The following is a 20,641-nucleotide window of genomic DNA, read 5'->3' on the forward strand; positions in this document are numbered from 1 at the left end:
CTCACCTGATAATTAAGATTTTACATAGAGTCTTTAGTGCGTCTAATAGTTAGGCCAGGGACTGTAGACTTATTCGTAATCGTTAACTAGACTTATTTCTTTTTAGCTGAAACTCATTCTGTTCCTGAAATTGAAATTGATGATAGTAATGCAAAATATGTATTAGTAAATTCAAATTTTAGCCTGAAATGTAATGTAAAAGTCGACTTGGGTACTACTTTGGTTGAAATGAAGTGGATTTATCCAGTAAAAGATGTAAGTTGTCTTTCAGTGGCTTATAATTTTCTTAAATTTGCTGATATTAAAACATACAACAAGAATCTGTTGGTTCAAAACTTTAAACATTATCAAACAAATTTCTCTGCTTAAATACGTGTCAAAATTTTTTATTTTTACAAAGGTTTTAAACTGTGTTTTCAAATTAGAGCATTTAAATAAAATAAAAATATCTCCGGTGGTATTTTTTTACCAATCAGGCTAAGGCATACAATCTAAAATTATTTTTCAGTTATTTTATTATTTTTTTCCTAGACTGAGCGAATCATTCTCAGAAATATAACTTCTGGAAATAATATGAGAGACAAATTTACAACTGAAGCTTTAACATTAATCAATGTAGAAAAAGCAAGTGAAGGAACTTATGTAATGTAACTGATCATTCGGGAAAAACAAAATATCAGAAAGTTAAAATGTCTTTTCATAACATAAATCTCATATGGTATACACCAATTTTTTATTTACGTATTAATAATTTTCCTAAATTAGATGAATTATCTCAGTAATATTACCCATACGAAAAATATGCCAGACGGATTTACAACTGAGAATTTAATAGTAATTAATATAAAGAAAGCGGATGAATTAACTTATCATAGTAATGTAACAGATTATTCAGGGAAAACAAACTCTCAGCAAGCTAATATCTCTATTTATGGTATGTATCCATATTGTATGAAAATATTTTTTCATCTATATTATAAATAATTTTCCTAGCCTGAACGAATAATTCTCAGCAATATTACCCATACAAGAAATATGAGAGACAGATTTACAACTGAGACTTTAACAGTAATCAATGTAGAGAAAGCAGATGAAGGAACTTATCAATGTAATGTAACGGATCATTCGGGAAAAACAAACTATCATGAAGTTAATATCTCTGTTTTTGGTATGTATATGGTTTGTCTTTGTTTTTTATTTCTTTAAGAAGTAGTAAATTAAGTTAAAATTAGTAAACTCTAGTAAACACGTTAAGCCAATTATATTATATTATATTATATTCAGCTATAGTGCCCGAAACTATAGCATACTATATTGTAGTTATTCTTATTGCAATTTTAACATTAAAAATGTGCATTTGTTTTTAACTACAAGCTCTTTATAGCTATAATTCCATCTGATATTGTGAATTGTGATTATAACCGATATTTACTGTGTATTTAAATGATTTTTAGTGTTTTTAATGATTTTCAGAACTTCCAAAACAATCCACTGTCAATTTTAGCGTTGGAGTAAATACCGTAATTAAGAGAGTTGGAGAAAATGTGCAATTGAGAGCAAATTACAATGTTTTTCCATACACAAAAGACATTCGAATTTTGTGGACAAAAAAAGGTCAACAGCTACCTTTAGTTATTGGAAAATACATAACCAAGTCTACGGATTTTGAATTTGTTCTAGAAGTATTCAACCTCACTAAACATGATTCAGATGATTATATGGTAACAGCATATGCTCCAGGAGGTTCTAGCAACAAAATATTTCATTTATTAGTTAAAGGTTAGTACATTTTTAAATACATTTGCCAGAGAATAGTAAATACTTATTTGTTGAAATGTTTAAATGGCTTTTTAAATTTGTTTAAATGGCTTTTTATCATTCGAATAAATATCTTAACGTAAAATAATTTATCAGAAATGAATGCCGCAGTTTAATTTGAGTCCAAGTTTCATTTGACTTTTTTTTTATATATTTATTTTTTTTAGTAACTCATGTATTATATAAATATAATTCTTTTGCTTAGTTTCATAGCCATTTGACGCAGAATTTTTATAAAAGATATTTTTCAAACTTTTTTGATTATTTTGTATTAATTAAAGCCAAAATAAGTGAAAAATATTTTATTTAGTATTTCAATAATGTATGGTTATGAAATATTGCCTAAAGCACCCATGTCTTTTTCTGCGTTATCGGTAAAATCTTCCAAACACAGCTCACTTCCATGGATTAATTTTTCAAATTTTTATTTATTTGTAGCTATTTAGATCTAAGAGAAAAAGTTATTTATTATTAAATATTTTTTTTTAATTTACAGAGTCAATTATTGATAAATTTTTGAACATGAATATGAATGAAATTTTTTTTTTCAAGCTACTTTTTTGGGATTTTATATTTTTGGACAAACATAATTACGATAATTTAACAGATGTAACTATTTGACTATTTTTTATTATTAAAAAATACGAAACATACTTTTGCTTCTAACTAGAGCATCAGAACATATAAGAAGGACACCCTTGTCTCATCTACGTCAAAGGGTTAACTATGTTAAATATGATTTTAAGAACAATTTGCATCTTAATTAAAAATCAAACACTAACGTTTTAGTTTCTAATACACAACTTGATATAGTTAGAATAATGTTGTGTGAATTTCGCTAACATCAAATAATAGATTTTGCACCTTTTTACGATATTGTGTTCAATCTTTAACATTGTGATTGATTTTGGATTAATGAACAGTAGAGAACCAGCAAATCTGTAAGTTCATTCTATTTCCTTTATTTACTTATTTTTTCTTTCATTACTCATATTGTCTGTTTTGTTTTCTAATAAATTTTTGTAGTAAAGATTTAAATCATCCGGGTATTGTCCGGTACGAGTTCTTGGCTGTCTTACATAATTATTGTCTTTTCTCATATAATTAATAAATTAGTCTCTCACGTTAATTTCTATTATTATAATTATTCTTAAAAGTTCCGAAAGCTCTCTGTAATTCAATATCACTCTTGTTTATTATTGTCTATGTATAAATTTCCCTATGTATAGTTGTATGATAAACTTCAATACGTTTGTGAAGAAATGTTAACGTAGCCTATGGAAAAATTTAATTACAGACTATAGCTCACCATAATTCTATGCAAAAATTTGCTATATAAACAATACCATAGGATATACCAGTGTAGTTTTACCGATGATAAATTTTCCTCATATACTTCTTCATATACCGACCTATAGCAAAAGCGTACCATACGTGTATGGTAAAGATTTGCCATACGCTTATGGCAAAATTTTGACATACGTTTATGGCAAAAGTGTATAACAAAATTTTGCCATAGGCAAAACTCTCTAGGAATAACCTATGGCACTTTTTATGGCAAACTTATGGCAAATTTTCCTAAGGGAAAGTTTTATTAATTTCTAAGCTTTTATCTGTTACAACATTTGTGGTAGTTTAAGACAAAACATTTATTTACCCAGTTAATTTGTCTTTTGAGTTGAATTTAAAATTAAAAATTCACTGAGACTAAGAATAAGAGTCATAAATCTGCTTGGTTGACTAATTTTTCTACGCATATGATAAAAGAAGATAAATAAAAGATTGTATTTAATTACCTATAAAGATGCATGCAGTTTTCGGTTTGCATTTTTCATATCATTAACAAAACACTATAAACACAAAACACTATAATAGAAAGATTATGGTTCGAGATCATGGTTTCATGAAAAGTATTTGTTGATTTCTTTGCCAAGTAACGCTAATAGTGAATTCTGCAAACAGCATAGCAAATTCTGCAAACAGCATAGCAAATTCTGCAAACAGCATAGCAAATTCTGCAAAACTTGCTAAAAAGTTGAGACATCGACGCCTTTGAAGGCTTTCTGAAAGGTAGTTATGCGTTTTTTCTTCGTGAACTACAGTGTAAAAATTTCCGAATCAAATCACGATATAAAATTACATTATCCGTAAAATCCATTTTATCGTAAAAACCTTTTGTACCGTAAAACATTATACCCTTATTTTTACAGCAATATTTATTTAAATAGAGTGATTCAGGGATTCTACAGTAATTATTACTGTAAATATTAAGGTTTATCACATTTTTTGTTCCATAACATTTTACTGTAAAAAGTATCGGCATTTTGAGTGCCGATACTTTTATCGTAATTTCTCTCTTTATCGTAATTTGATCCCGAAAATTTTACAATGTACGTTAAATTGATTCCTAAACCCAAAAAAATAAGCCTCAAGAGTTAAGATCAAAAATAGTAATAGAGAAGCTAGCTTGTCGATATACACTGCTTGGCAATTTCTAAGGAAAAGTCACATTTTTCGGAATAATTAATAATAGACCTTGATTAATAAAATAAAACTAAGTACATATTTATCGAGGCAATGAGGATTTATTATTATACAAACTAGTTCAGATATCTACAAATTGAAATATAATAAAATTTTGAGAAAAAATGCTCATTGGACGATTTCTAAAACGCAACTTGGCATAAATCACAATCCGATGCTTGACAATTGTTTCTTAGCGGTCAAGCACCGTATAAGCAAGGAAATAGTTCTAGTTTAGATCACGAAAATTGAGATATATCTTGATGTATGCTTGATATTACACTATTTTTCACTATACGCTTGATATTACACTATTACATTATTTTACACTATATGCTTAATATTGCACTATTTATATTTATTAACTCAGAAACATTTAATAACAATAAGAGTGCGCATGATATAATCAAGTGATAAATAAATATATCCGAATTCATGCATTAAATATAAACGGAATCTCGCTAACAGCTCAACAGTTATTCAGGTTTTTGTTTCCATAGACCTCAGAAATTGTCACCCTGATGATTCAAACATGATTAAATAATAAACTTTTTACTAAATTTGCCATTTTTGTAATCTTACAGATAAACCATCTGTTAAAATCCACAATATCACTTCCAACTGTTTTATGCCTGGTCAAAAAAAGCAATTTCTGTGCCATGCTGATGCATATCCTCCTCCAGATGACATTTTCTGGAGTTGGAATCCATTCAGCTTCGAAGACAAATGGAACAATTGGACGCATCTTGATGATGACAATTCGTTGGTTAATAATGATTATGTTTGGATGATGAATGAGGATGATAAAGCTGCTTCGTCGCTGTTTGTTACAGCTCATAAATCGGGATATTATAGGTGCAACGGAAAGAATGAAATAGGAGATGCTTATGATCAAATGCTATTCATTGTAACAGGTTTGCTTCAATATTTTCTTACCCTACTTATTTCTTGAAAATTGAGACCTGAAACAGCCTCATCTTTAAAAAAAAAAAAAGAATGAGTAATGAAAGTCAAGATTTATATTCATTCCTAGAATGCACAAACAAAATTACATTGTCTTATGCACTGTTAGAAATTTCTGGGAGGAAATGGTGTAATAACAATTTATTTAATTGTTATTTTACCATATTCACCCATAACAGTCAAATAATCTCAAAAAAGATGGTATTCAAACTGTTAATTTTGAGAATATTCTCTTATTGACTGTTTTCATCTTGAACGCTTAGAAAACCAGAAATTTACCCACGCCAACCTTGCCACGACGTAGTTCTTTGAAGCAGAGTACCATACTGTAGCCCAGAAAGCTAATCTATCATTTTCATAACAGGTTGTACCGGGGTTCACTTTCCAGCGTTGATACACCCAATATTTGTTCCAATCTTTTCATGTATGAAATGGTTCCAGCGTCTTGAAATCCTCAACTGTTACACGGTTCATTTTAAAACTACAACTCAACCTAACTTCAATGTCACTTGCCTAACTAAAGGCTAAATATAACTTAGCTACAATTGTTTGTTACAGTAGTCATGCTAGTTCTGAATGGTTACAAAACTATATAATTTTGCATTCATGGTTTCTTAAACATGCCAGATGTAAACGGTTTCAAAATTATAAAAGAAGGGGATTGTTCTTAAACTGTAGGGGAGAGTGGGGTCAATTGTAACAGGGTACGATTGTAACAGAGCAAAAATTTCGAGTGTCCGGTTCTAGATTTGGTTCCTAGGTGGCGCACAAGGTGTATTTAATAAATCTACATGTACACCCCTGCTGGCAACCATTTTTATGTACTTTTGAAAGAGTTACATCACAAAAGATATTTTCACGCTACGTAAGTACTTTTTTTGGTATTAGAATATTATATTGTAACAAAGTAATTTTGTTTAAACAAATAAAAATTATTAACCGAATATGTAAGTGGACACCTTAATTAACATTTCAATAAAAAAAAATTAGTTTTGTTAATTAACTAGCATTGTTTTTAACAAATGAAGCTGAAATGGCGTCTTGGGGACGATTGTAACAATAAGTAAAGGGACGATTGTAACAGCTGAAAATAAATAATCTTATGTTTACAAACCATTACTTAACTCTTTAAGAACCACCAATAGTTTCCTATATCATTTATATTATGTTGCATGTGCATTATTTTATTTGTCACCTTTCACAGCATAAATTAAAATTTTTAACCCCTTAAAGTTAAAAGTTTAACCCTTTAGGTCTCTGCTCATTATTATTTTTACTCCTAAAATATCACTACTATTTTGATCAATAAAAAAATATATCACAACTATGATAATATGTATAATTAACTATGTTTTAGTTGAATTTATGAACTGTTACAATTGACCCCGTAAGTGGGGACAATTGTAACAAGTGCACGACTGTCAAAAATTGTTAATAACTAATATAATAACATTTAAAATAAGGTATTTATTTTTTTTCTAGTAGAGGATAGTCTACTTTACTCGTCTGTCAAATAATACTAAAAAGATATTGGATTTTTTGTTAATTGAAAATAGTTAAGTAAAAAATGTTACAATTGACCCCACTCTCCCCTACTGTTAATTAGATGGACAAACTGCTACCGGTAATTTTGTTGTGATTTTAGAATGAAAATTCCGACAGTGTACCGTATACTTTAAAAATATCTGCGTGTAGGCATTTCAAAAAATAAAACTAAATACGCTTACCAAATAATGTGTTAAATGATAAGTTCACATTTGTTTTTAGATTTACTATAGATGTAGTTTTGAAATAAATTTAATTTTCAGATGTGAATGACTGCTTTGATTTGCATGTTAGCGAAGAATCACCTTTAGAAATGGATTCGTTTTCCCTGACTTGTGCAGCAAGCTCTGATCTATTTGAAATGTTAACACTGACATGGATATCATTTAATTATAATCAATCTAGAGTTATATCAAAAGAAGAATTAAGCAAGTATAAATTATTCTCTATTGCAATTTTTCATATTCCAATAATTTTTGATGTCTTATCGTTTTCTGATTACTTTTCAAATGTCGATTTTCTTTTCAGATATCTTCAATACCTCCAATTCTATTTCAATAGAATTGCAGATTGATTTTATTACAAAAAATGAAACTGGAGAATATAAATGCACCGGCTATAAGAGATTGCATAATGATACTGAAGAAAGATCTGCTCTAGTATTTGTTCGAGGTAAAAACAAAATATATATTTTTAGGTACATAAAATTTAGATTAAATATATTTTTATGGCACATAAAATTTTTTTAAAATATATTGAATCGGGAAAGCTAATATCGGGTATTTCAAAATTGACCGGTGATTTGAAAAATTAGTTGAAGAAAAACAATTCTGATGATGAAACTCAAATTATTTTTATATCCCTTACCGTTTTTTCAGTTTCAAAGTTCATCTGTAGATGTCGCTGCTGACTAGAAAACAATAGAACTCTCAGCTGCATATCATTCCAAATGTAACCACGTTTCAAATTCTGATTACTTTGAAAACATCGTGTTATAATTTTTTCGTTCTATTATATATATATATGAATAAATAAAATCTTCAATCACATATTTACATAAAAATAATGCTTTTTTTCCCCTGAAAACTTTGCTAATGACCTTTCAATATACACAGTAGAAATTCTAGAACTTATTCATCATAATATCGTTCAATTTCTTAGCAATTTGTACTAAGTAGAATAGTATTAGCAAATTTCTTAAACATCATAACACGCTATAATATTTAAACTTGAACAGAGCATGGTTGAATTTAAGGTTACGCATGCGCACCGTACTATCTTTTAATGTACTGATAATATGGTTCAGTCTTGAACTGATTATTCTAAAAGAGTATATCTTAACAGTTCAGAAATTATTTTTTCCACGAAATTGTGGCGAAGGAACTAACTTTTAGGACTCATTGTGCACTAAATATATCCAGAAAATTACTAACAATCCTGGTGCCAATACTTTTTAATGTAAATTCAATATTTACTTTAAAAGTTTACGGTAAAAAAAAATTAAATGTAAGAATGATTGTGCACTCACCTATCATCAGGATTTGAACCTGGTGAGCATATTTCAGATGCAAGATTAATTTTTACCTTCATGGTGTGTTTTTTGGTAGAATTTTCTTTAAAAGCTGAATGGTATTATGGAGACAAAAATTACGATAGTTTGCTTTTACGGTAATGTTTAATTTATAAGTTTTCTGGATCTTTTTAAAAAAAGTGCATGCAATCATCCAATATACAGAAGATTCTATGTATAAGATAGAATCTATATACTACAGAATGTATGAATCTACAGTAGATTCTATGATAAGATACACAATAAGATTTCATGTAAAATCATAATTACCAGGTGATACTATAGCGCTGTATTGTTTTTACTCTCATGAAACCGATCTGCATTTGTTTACACTCTTGTATCAATTGGTAAACATTGTAATGCGATGCGTTAAAAATAAATGCAGGTAGGAAGTATATAAGTATATAAAAAATCTCCCGAATAAAAACCTATTACATGTATGTTTAAATATAAAAGTATTGCATATAAACTCGTGCAAGTCATGGAATTATTAAAAAACTACAGTGCGTCGAATAGTTTGATCTAATTATTATAATTTACTTATAAATTGCTTGATACAATAAATATTCTATATTTATACAATATATCGTCTAATTTAGCTTATGGTCAAATTTGTATTATATATCGTATAATTTAACCAACTGATGCACTAACGTAAACAAATGCAAACCTGTTCCAGTCACATAAAAACAATAAAGCTGTATAGTCTGGAAATAGTCTGGTATCACCTGGTTATATAGTTTGTTTTAATACATGTATGTATTTAAACAAATATGTATTATACATGTATGTTTAAATATAAAAGTATTGCATATAAACTCGTGCAAATCATGGAATTATTAAAAAACTACAGTGCGTCGAATAGTTTGATCTAATTATTATAATTTACTTATATATTGCTTGATACAATAAATATTCTATATTTATACAATATATCGTCTAATTTATCTTATGGTCAAATTTATATTATATATCGTCTAATTTAACCAACTGATGCACTAACGTAAACAAATGCAAACCTGTTCCAGTCACATAAAAACAATAAAGCTGTATAGTCTGGAAATAGTCTGGTATCACCTGGTTATATAGTTTTTACATAAAATCTTTTAGTGCGTCTAATAATTTGGCCAATGACTGTATATATTAGATTACTAAAAACAATAAAAAATGTTTTAGATTTAACAAATAGTTAAACTGAACTGTAAATGAATCGTTTTTATTTTCCAGAAATAAAGAGACCTTCATTTGTTAACTCTAATTGGAGTTCCGAGGAGCTTCTATTAGCATCAAATTCATTTCTGGAATTGGAATGTCATGTTGATGGTACTCCTTTTCCTACAGTTGTTTGGTACAGAGATGGAAGTATTATAGATGCTAATATTACCGGAGGGAAATTCGAGGACCAGTTTCAGAAACTCATTATCTCACGTCTGGTTAAAGAAGACAGTGGATTCTATCAATGTAAAGCGCAAAATGTCGCTGGAACTGTTACTAAAAATATTTCCCTCTCGGTACTTTCAGGTGACTTTTCAATTACTATTTTATACATGATTTAGGTTCAGCCATTAAAGAGCTCAGAAGATAAGCGATATTTTGATGAATTTTAGTCAATTAGCTTTAGATGCTGACAATGGGAAACTAAAGATTATGCTTTGCTTTTATTTCTTTTTTACAATTTTCGATTCCCACAAGTTATAACGTCCTTTACACGAATTTAAATTGTTCACATCTTTGCATTTGAAATTCGGTGTGTTTTAACTTTTAGCCGAGTTTACAAATCGAATGTCAAAAGCACAAGGAACCTAATTTCACCCCGAAGTCGTTTAATGATAGTCAGTTAGTTAATATATACTCTTAGATTTGTGAAATTTGAAGGCTTGGTTAAATGGATTCGTGTTGTGTAATAAGACTAAAATAGTATACATACTGAAAATTTTTTTCTTCAAAACTGCTAGATAAACTAACGTTCCGCTAGCCTTGTCAATCGTATTGTTATTCAAATAATCACATTTTGCTCCTTATTGAAATCATTTAAATAATTTTTAAAAGTAATTTTGGCTTCTAAAACAAAAGGCTATAGTTAAATTAGTGCTGCAGTTCTAAATCAAAATTCTGCGATTAAAGCAATACTATATCAGTAAGTGTTAATTTATTTACCTATACTTAAGCGATTGGTGCGTTGTCTTTCACACTATAAGACTTCAAATTTTTAAATTTTAAATTTTTTTATTAACGTTATAATATCCTTTTGTGTTGAAAATATTTAAATTGATGTAGATTTCGATACAATAAGATGGAATAGAAGATAAGAAAAATAATAATGTGAAATAACTAAACGTTTATGGAAGTAAACTGGGATTAGTTTTCAATTAATGACATTAACACCTTCCTGTTTTTATGTGTCTGCTGTATCAGCTTTATTTAAGCATTTTTAAATTAATCTCACAATTAATTTTTTAAAAATTATGAAGATTGGCCCAGGCTAGAAGTGGGTCAAAACGAGTTAAGTTTAGCAGCCTTAGTGTTAGAGTGTAATTTTTGTTTCTAAACTTATTTAGATAATCAAAACTTTGGAATATTTGCTTCATTCTGCAACATATTTAAAAAAAATCTAAACTCTTTGAATTCCTGCCTACTCAACTCATACGCTAATCTACAATAAGAAAAATGACAGAATGGGAAAAAGTATTATTGTAATTATTTCATGGTGCAATTCTGATGAAATCGCATATTTCGAAAGTACTGCACTGTGCACTGTGAAAAATAAAAATAAAATAAAGGTTTTGAAATGTTTATAGAAATCCTCAAAATAAGTAATTTTTATTGTCTGAAAATAGCGGTAAAAATTATTCAAGCTATATATATATNATTTCTGAATAAAGAATAATTATCCTAAGATAAAAATTATTGTTTATATGTGTCGATATCGCAAAAAACCTTATGTGGTAAAAAATCATGAAATAAAAGAAACATGTAAAAAGGAATCAAACTTACCGGCGTGAATAAAATAATGCAGTTTTTTGTTTTTATATATTTTTGAAATTTAGGTAAAATCACAACTTTTGGCGAAGTTTACAAAAAAAAAAAAGTCTTGCAAGCGCTTGTGTTTATCTGAGAGACATATATCTTTGCTTACATAATTAGAAGGTAAATTAAAATAAGCTACGGAACCTTGTGTATTTATCTGAAATGAATTTTGAAACTTTCAGTTATTTTTAGCGTATTGTAAAAAAAATTCAAATCAAATTCAAGCTACATAAACGGATGTAAGTATAATTCCCCTGTTCGAAATTAGTGATTAATAAACGAATATTCACCTATTCCTATATCTTAATTTTTGGCTACTTAATCTGCAATCCGCCCCACTGTGCGTCGTATAGGCACTTTGAGAAGTATTGTTTTCGCATGGCATAATCTTTTTTATTTTATTAGTATTATCATTACTGCATATTTATTATTTATATTTAAAAAATTATTACTTTTTTTTTAATAATTTGCTTTATAATTTTTCTTAAATTCATTTTGCAGAAGATGGAATTTTGCAAGTATTTGAGCAGAGAGGAAATTATGAGTCCGCAAAGAATTCGATAATCATGTTAGCAGGAGTGGCTGCTGCTTTAATTATAGTATTTATTTTAATTTTCGGAAGATGGTTTTATAGAAAAAAGGTGTGTACAACTAGGTCCTGCTGATATAAATTTTCTTTAATTATTTATTTAATAATTATTAATAGAATTTGGATTTAGAAAAAAAAATATTTCGTTAACTTCGTTCAGAATTTTTTTTTACTTAACAACGAACATGAAGTCTTATAAAATCCACGTTTAAATTTTAAGTCAGAACTTCAGGATTTCTCATGATTAATTATTAAATAATTTATGCAGAATTTAATTTCTTGCAAAGTATAAAAAATTGCGTATCTAAATGAGTCTGTCAATTAATAAAGCAATAGAAAAATAAATTATTTTTGGTTTGACACTTGAGGCATTGTTGCTAATCGAATCTAATATATAATATGACATCGCATAAAAATCCATTAAAAAGTAATTAAAACGAACAAAACAAAAAATAACGATTGTCAACTTCTAAACATTTAAACTTATCTTAAGTATTTTACTTTACTTCTCCACATTCAAATAAAGTAGGATTAATTTTTCGAGTGAATATATTTATAATTACGTAATAAAAGTAAAAATGTTATTTAAGCAGATATACGATCTATTCAGAAATTACGTAAACTCAATTCTATTATTAGAAGACAGAACTTTTGTTAAGAGATGCGTGATTTCTTCCTCTAAATTCTTTTACTGACCTAGATTTCTGAGAATCATTTCACATTCCGAAAAATTCTAATAAATTACAAATATCCTTTCTTACATTTCAATTTTATTAAATGTTTGAAAATCCATTTTCTTCCAGTTTTTGTATCTGTAATATCTTGGGTTCTCAACCTACCTTCGACGTTTCTGTCTGCTTATGTGAAATTATTTGTTTTTTTTTTACATTGCTTAAACTTCATTCGTATCTCTATTCATTTTGAGTTTCTAAATTGTCCCTTATATAAAATAAATTATCCTAAAATTCATTCGAGTCTATTGTTATCACTGCTTGACAATGCTTACTCTAACTTAAAAACTCCACTTTTAAGAGTAATCGACTTCTTTCTCTAACTTAAAAACTCCACGTTTAAGAGCAATCAACTCTTTTCTCTAACTTAAAAACTCCACTTTTAAGAGCAATTAACTCCTTTTTTTAACTTAAAAACTTTGGTTTCAAAAAGTAAGAGCTGTTCTAGTTTTGTGCATTAAAGGTTTTCTTTTTATTTAATGTTTTCAAATACACATATTAGTTTAAAGTATTTACTCAAAGTGTGATAAAAATGAAATTTATATTCATTAGAATGAATGGAAAATCTTATCAGTTTATCTCAATTTCTTTCAATTCTTTTTTATATTATATTATTTCCTTTCTTTAACTTAACATTGCTTTAAGAGTTAGATTAAATTTTAGTTTTTCATGATTAGCGGTTTTCTCGAATTACTTCGGAAAAAAAAATGTTTAAGTTATTTTTTTAAGGAGTGATTAAAATGAATTAGACATCTTTTAAAATGGATGGAAGGTTTGAACTGGTTATTACAGATATTTGCTTCTTACCTTATTTTATTTTTAACAGTTGATTACTATTACTGGTGATGAAATATTAAAAAATTTTCAAAAATATTTTTTATTTAGTATACAATGCGAAAACTTCAAGGATTTGATCATCAATTATTCAGAGAAGGTCGATTGAGTTATTATGATCCCAATGTAGCGTTAGATGACCAAGCTGACCTTTTACCATATGATGAAAATTGGGAATTTCCGAAAGATAATCTCAAACTTGGTAAAATAATACTTACTTATTTTTGTTATTTATGCCAAATTATTTTTATTCAATACATGATATAAATTTTCATATGATGAATTTACTATTTTATGTATTCTTGCATTATGATTTATCTAATTTGGATGGTATTCAATTTAGTTGGGCATTTTATCCATATTTTACGATTACAATGAAATTTTCTTCTTCTTATAAAGGTCGCACTCTTGGTCAAGGAGCTTTCGGAAGAGTTGTCAAAGCGGAAGCATTTGGTTTGAATGACTACGAAGTTTCAACAACGGTTGCTGTTAAAATGTTGAAAAGTAAGTACATTGACAGATTTTTCATTCTAAAATTATGGAAAAATAATCGGCAGCAGCCTGCCTATCAAATTAACCGTAAAGTTTACTATAAAGAACATTTTAGACATTTACGGTTTTGAAACCGTTTGCAACTAGTATTGTTATACTACTATAAATGCAAAATTATACTGTTTTTTAACCATTTCCTACTAGCATGGTTTCAAAACCGTAAAAACAAACGAATATAACTGGACTTTAGAGCTTGGCTTTTCGTTAAGTAATGGGTATTGGAGAGTGCAGGGCACTGGAAACTCTTCAAGCGTTGGAGGGAATGGAGGAAATACTATATTGTCAAAGCTGGGACTCGAATCCCAGTTCATGTGACTGACTGATTACCTCTCTCCATTACAATGTGTACTTAGCTGCAAGGAACTAAGGGGCTTCATAAGGCGGGCTTAGTTGGTTCGATAAAATTCTGGTTTAGCCGTATTAGATGAGAGCAATTAATAAAATTTTTTTATCGCAGTTAACAGTTTGAATACCATCTTATTTATGGCTATTTGACGGTTTTGTTTGAATATGGTAAAGTAAAAATTAAATGAATTGTTATTTAATCATTTTTTCCGAGAAATTCTTAACAGTGTATGCTTCATACTCTACTCCGAACAAATCTAACTATTGAGTATTACCAAGGTTCTGATAGTCTGTTTACACCATTTTGTAATTACTTTACCAAATAAAGCATTTCATTGCTAATTTTGACGATTTTCCAAAATAAGAAAAATAATTCCTATTGAATATACATCATTTGACTACAACACTTTTACTATATAATTATCAAATATAAACTAAAATTCATAAACATTCATTAGATTCAATTGAAGCTGCATTTTTATATTCTTTTTAGGTGTATGAATAGTTGATTCATGAGAAGCTTTAGAAATTAAGCTAAATTTACTGTGTAATTCATTATAAAAGGAATAAAATCATGTCAATATGATTCAGTTGATCTTTGTTCTGAAAAAGTACTGAAAATAGCTTGTGATAAAGTTTTAAGTCTCAAGAAAGAAAAATTTTTCCACGGGAACGCATACTTATTCAATCATTTAAATACAAAGCTGAGTTTGTAATATTAAACTTCGACAAATTTAATGTTACAAGTTTATACAAATTTTACTCAATTTAAAGGAAAATTAAAATAAATGTCTAAAATTCTATAACTTTTTTCGTCAAAGATTATCGTAGTACATAGCTTTGTGAACTGAAACTGAAAACTTTGTTGGAAAATGAACTCCTTTAAAGGGTAGGATAATACTAGTGGCAGTTAAGAAGCATTTTTTGGGGATTTTTTATCAGAGGCACAACAGAAATCAAAACTAAAAAAAATATTATGTTAAAAATTCAAAGTAAAAAATAATTTACAGCTAAACCAGCTGTACTTAGAATTTTTAAGTTAGGATGAAATATTTTTTTTTTTAGATTATACTTACAAATATTTAAAAAAAAATGAAGAAAAATTTTATAACATGCAGATTTTTGAAAAAAGAAGACCCATATTTGTTTAAAAATATTCAACTATCCTTAAAAAAATCAGCAATAGTTGTTTATAAAGAACGATGCAGTGGAATGAATTAAAAGAATTTAATTTTAAGTATGCAGTTAAAATTTTAAGACGATTAGTAAAAATTTGTTCGGTCAATGAGTTTAGCGGATATGAAACTTGTAGCTTTGAGAAAAACGAGTTTGAAGTCTTCAAGACGCATGCGTGAATAGACCAAAATTTCAGCACAGCGCAAAAAGCAGAATTCGACTATATTTTCTTACCTCATGAAGCGTTCATTTTAAATACACCTTTTAACCCCCCCGGTTAGAATTTAAACAAAAAACATTTTTTTTTTAAAAATTCTACAATTGACTAGCCTCTAGCTTATATTGATCACTAAATAGTATATACATATATATGTCTGTAATATTTTCTCAAACTATGAAAGAAACAATGTCTTATCCAACCGCTTTAAAAATAAATTATATACTATTATTTGAAACGTTAAGGTATGCGGTATGCTAACTTTGTCTTTGTTGAGGATGTAAATACAAATTAGCGTTTGAGAACAATGTATTTCGACCGTTTACGTCTGCAAACAACGTCAGGTTAAGTTGACGCATAAATGTTTTAGTTATGCAATATTTTATTTTAATAAAATATTTTAATTTTGCGAATTGCTTATTGGTAGTTAAATAACTAGTTTGAAAAATACAAATGAATTTGGCATGAAAATATTTTTAAAAAAGTGTGTGCGAATATTTACTAGCTTATTCTTTTTACTTAATTTAAATTAACCTATTTTTTATTGATTTTTCAGAGCAAGCTGATTTGAATCAGCAAAAAGCGTTGATAGCTGAGTTAAAGATTCTTATTCATTTGGGTCACCATATTAATATTGTTAATTTAATGGGAGCAGTGACAAGAAATATTCCACAAGGTAAATTTTCGTTCACAGAGTTTATTTACAATTATGTACAATTGAGCGTTTATGTGCAATTTTGTAATTTCTGGAATATTAAAATTTTAACCGATAGCTTAGAGCAGGGGTGGCGAACCTTTCTGCACCAACGTGCCATTTTTTTCAAAAAATTGTTCAATGAGGTCATAGACGTGCCGTCAAATAGTTTTGACTTTCTGATTATTGGGAAAATAATAATACTAAATACTATCAAATCAAAACTATTTACTATAAAGAAAATTTTTTTTGCAGGGTCTCAGTTATAAGTGTAATTCAACTTAAAGTAACATCAGTGTGAATTCTGTTGTTGCAGATTAGATGACAAATAATTTATATTAGGTTGTAAGATGTTAGTTTAAGCAGAACTGTTAAATCTCTTTTTGCTGGTTATTTATTGTTAGCTTGTTTTTTATGGTTACTAATTTTTTTTGGCATTAATTATAAATTTTTTTGTTAATAATTTTTAATTTTTTTTGTTTGTTTTTGAGAATTTTAATTTAATTGTTAATATGCTTTGTAGTGAACTTTCTGATCAGTGGCGTGCGCAGAATAGTGTGTCGCGTGCCATAAATGGCACGCGTGCCATTGGTTCGCCATCCCTGGCTCAGAGAAATGAAATTTTTTAAATGCAAGTTTTGAAAATTTTTGTCACTCAAAAACTTGTATTCAGCTAATTTTGTCCACATTTTGAATTTTGTCATTCGTTCCGGAACTGAATTGGGAAATTACCGAAATAGTAACGGAAGCGAAACTACGGGACCAAAACGTCATGGACCGTCTACTTTCTTTCTTAAACGTAAAATAATGAGTACGGCATATTACGATAAGTCCGCTATCATGTATAAAAATTGTTTTAAAGAAATAAAAATTACTAGTTTTCCACAATATATTAATGTTTCTAAATATATTATGACAATTGTCTTAGAGAAATGGAATTTTTGTCTGAATAAAGGAGCAATATTATGTTAAAAATATTTAAATGGAAGCATTTTTATTTATTTCTGGTATCAATACAGGAAAATGAAAAAAAAAAAAATCGTTTTCTTCTCAGAATTGGAGCCTCTTATTTTTATATAGCAATGTGTGGGCGACCCTCAACCAAGTTATCTTTTTCCGCTTCTATTAGAAATCCTGCCAAACAATTTTGTTGACCACATATCTATCAGTATTTTCCATCTTGACAACTTGAGCCGGGATGGCCCAGGGGATGGAACGTTCGCCTTCCAATGAGGCGAACCGGGTTCGAATCAATACGAACTCCACATCCGGCTTGTACCGACCACAGTGCTGACGTGAAATATCCTCAGTGGTAGACGGATCATGGGTTAGAGTCCCCTTGCCGTCAGGCTAACCGTGGGAGGTTCTCGTGGCCTTCCTCTCCACGTAACGCAAATGCGGGTTGGTTCCATCAAAAAAAGTCCTCCACGAAGGCAAATTTTTCCAAATACTCGATACAGGAGTTCCCTTGTCTTCTGGATTGGGTTCAAAATTACAAAGCCATGGAGTTGAGCATTAGTTGTCGTAAATCCATAAAATTGGGTCAGCTGTTCAACGACTGTTATAATATAATTATAATATCTCGACAACTTAACTTAAAAATCAACATTCACTGTTATGAAGGAAATCGACTTTATTTTATCTCCATCTTGCAAAAACTTGCTACGATATGGACAATTGTTCAAATTGTTCTCGTTAATTACATTTTTACTTTTCACAAAGTACAAAGTTGCTTAATTATGTCTACAATCTGTAGGCAAAAACAGTGTATTCCAGTTGCGTATTTCAAATCTAAATAGTTGTTCAAAATGAGAGAAGTAAATATGTTTCCATTTTTTAGTCTTTTCATTAACATTAAATAAGTGTATTTGCTTATAAAGATAAGATCTCTGTAACAATAATTTTCTCTGATATTATGAATTAACTTTTTAGCGGACTTTTTCTTTACTTACATTATGTGGTTTTTTTTCTTCCTGACTTTTTTTTCAGGAGAACTTTTGGTAATGGTGGAATACTGTCGCTATGGAAATATTCGTGAATTTCTTCTGAGATATCGGGATAACTTTGTAAATGATACGGAATCAGGGTTTAAAGAAATATTTCGTACTCCGGAAGTTTCACGCATGGATAGCTTAAAGTCTTTTCGGGTAAAAGGTGAATCAATCACATCTTCACAAGGTTCTACGTCAACTGGAATGGCCTTAGACAATCCAAGTTATAGGTATAAGTTATTAAAAAATATTTGTTTTTACAATATTTTAATGAAATATATTGTGTTGCTATAATAATATATTAGTGATTAATTTAAAAATTGACTTGTTGTTTTGTATGTAACTAGCTAGATCATGATGAAATTAAACATAGCGAAATGTGCATATCTTTTAAATAATGAAAACTATGTTAAAAATGGCAGGTTATAAAAATTGTTGGCGCTATGGGTAACTTTCAAACATGTAGTGATAAAAGCTGAAATTTCTTAAATTATTTTTATAAGTTTTTTTTTGTCTTTGCTATGTTGAAAATTAAGAAAATTAGATTAGATTAACATGCAAATGAGGTATCTGACTAATATTTCATTAAATAGGAATGCTCTGTAAAAAATTCTGGCATAAAATACCGGTACTTTTGCTACATTATCCGTAAAATACATTTTTACGGTAAAATTCCTTCTTACCGTAAAAGAGTATATCGTAATTTTAAAATAATATTTATTTAATTAGACTGATTGAGAGATTCTATGGCAATTACTACTGTAAAAATTACGGTACATCTGATTTTTTGTTTTGCAATATGATTTGGTAAAAATGGATTTAGCTGCAAAAGGGAATTTCACCGTAAAAATGAATTTTACGGTAAAAAGTATTGGCGGTGTAAAAAGTATGGCCGGTAATTTTCACTGTTATTTCATCCGGAATTTTTTTTAGTGTATAACATAATATCCAACAAATTATAATTTAAAATTTAAGCTTTTCGGTGCACAGTATTATTTTTTTGCTCATAACCTACATTTAGTTTATAAACAAGAAGTGTGTTATTCAATAATTATTTAACATTATTACATTGTTTGAGATTTATTTTAGCACTTGTTTTTCAAATTTAGCTCTATTTATTTGGCATCTATGATTTGTAAATTTTTTTTTGATTAAAATTAATTTGGAAAAAATAATTCAGGAAAGGTTTAAGACCTATATTTTCTGAACCACTGTAAGTGTAACGCAACTTTTATGTAGCAGAAATGTAAGAATTTGAAACAGAATATTAAGTAGATTTTCAAGTGAATTAGTAGTTGTTTTTTACTTAAAACTGATTTATTTTAATTAGGGAACAACTTCAAAACGTAGAAGCAAAACCATCTACAACGATATCAACTACAGGTCGTTCAATGAGTTGTTCATCTGAATCTAGCAGCGTTTTTAGAAATTATCATCGAGTTGACAGCCATGAACATGTAATTTATACATCTGATTTGATTTGTTATGCATTTCAGTGCGCGTGTGGCATGGATTATTTATCATCGAAAAAGGTATTCAACTTACTTTGCCTACAAATAACATTAATTTTCATTTAATTTAGAAATTCAGAAATACAATTCTAGCAGAAAACAACAAAAATGTTAAGATATGTGTGTTAGCAGGACTTCATCAGGGGACACACTGCCTGCTACCTGCTAACACACAGGAGCCTTTCTGTTGTCAGTGGTAAAACTCCAAAACTGACAGCTCCCCGAGGCCCCATAGTGTAAAAACAAATAAGAAAAAGCAATTAAAAAAATGAAATGTAAATGCAAAAAAAAATTAATGGCGAACAATCACAATTTAAAAGCACTCAGAGTAAGTCTTAATAATGATTTAAAAGTACACAGAGTAAGACCTAAATAAGAGACGCCCACCTATAGGAAAAATAAATAAAGATAAAGTTACAGTTAGAATAACTACATCAAAATAAAATATAAATTTCCAAATTCTTAAGGAAACATGGGAAATAAATCAAATGCTGACTCCTTTTTTGAAAATCTTGAAAAATAAAACAAAAAAAAAAAATGAGTAAAAATTTAAAA

The 20,641-nt window shown here is 28.6% G+C and overlaps 1 protein-coding gene across 2 annotated transcripts in view; it reads left to right on the forward strand.

Moving 5' to 3' along the window:
• LOC107436259 (vascular endothelial growth factor receptor 1) overlaps positions 1–20,641 on the forward strand; it is a 41,925-nt gene that overhangs the window by 10,566 nt on the left and 10,718 nt on the right. For both annotated transcript variants that reach the window (XR_006226014.2, XM_043049795.2), the window contains exons 5-17: positions 107–255; positions 994–1,168; positions 1,474–1,779; positions 4,926–5,255; positions 7,113–7,277; positions 7,378–7,521; positions 9,647–9,940; positions 11,948–12,087; positions 13,652–13,802; positions 14,000–14,104; positions 16,447–16,566; positions 18,574–18,805; positions 19,906–20,107. Coding sequence is in view for 1 of the 2 variants with exons in the window: in XM_043049795.2 (XP_042905729.1) it covers positions 107–255; positions 994–1,168; positions 1,474–1,779; positions 4,926–5,255; positions 7,113–7,277; positions 7,378–7,521; positions 9,647–9,940; positions 11,948–12,087; positions 13,652–13,802; positions 14,000–14,104; positions 16,447–16,566; positions 18,574–18,805; positions 19,906–20,107 (2,513 nt within the window). In the remaining variant the exon portion in view is untranslated. The remainder of the gene's footprint in view (positions 1–106; positions 256–993; positions 1,169–1,473; positions 1,780–4,925; positions 5,256–7,112; positions 7,278–7,377; positions 7,522–9,646; positions 9,941–11,947; positions 12,088–13,651; positions 13,803–13,999; positions 14,105–16,446; positions 16,567–18,573; positions 18,806–19,905; positions 20,108–20,641) is intronic.

The sequence above is a fragment of the Parasteatoda tepidariorum genome, chromosome X2 (assembly GCF_043381705.1).
Source record: "Parasteatoda tepidariorum isolate YZ-2023 chromosome X2, CAS_Ptep_4.0, whole genome shotgun sequence".
Classification (NCBI taxonomy): domain Eukaryota; kingdom Metazoa; phylum Arthropoda; class Arachnida; order Araneae; family Theridiidae; genus Parasteatoda; species Parasteatoda tepidariorum.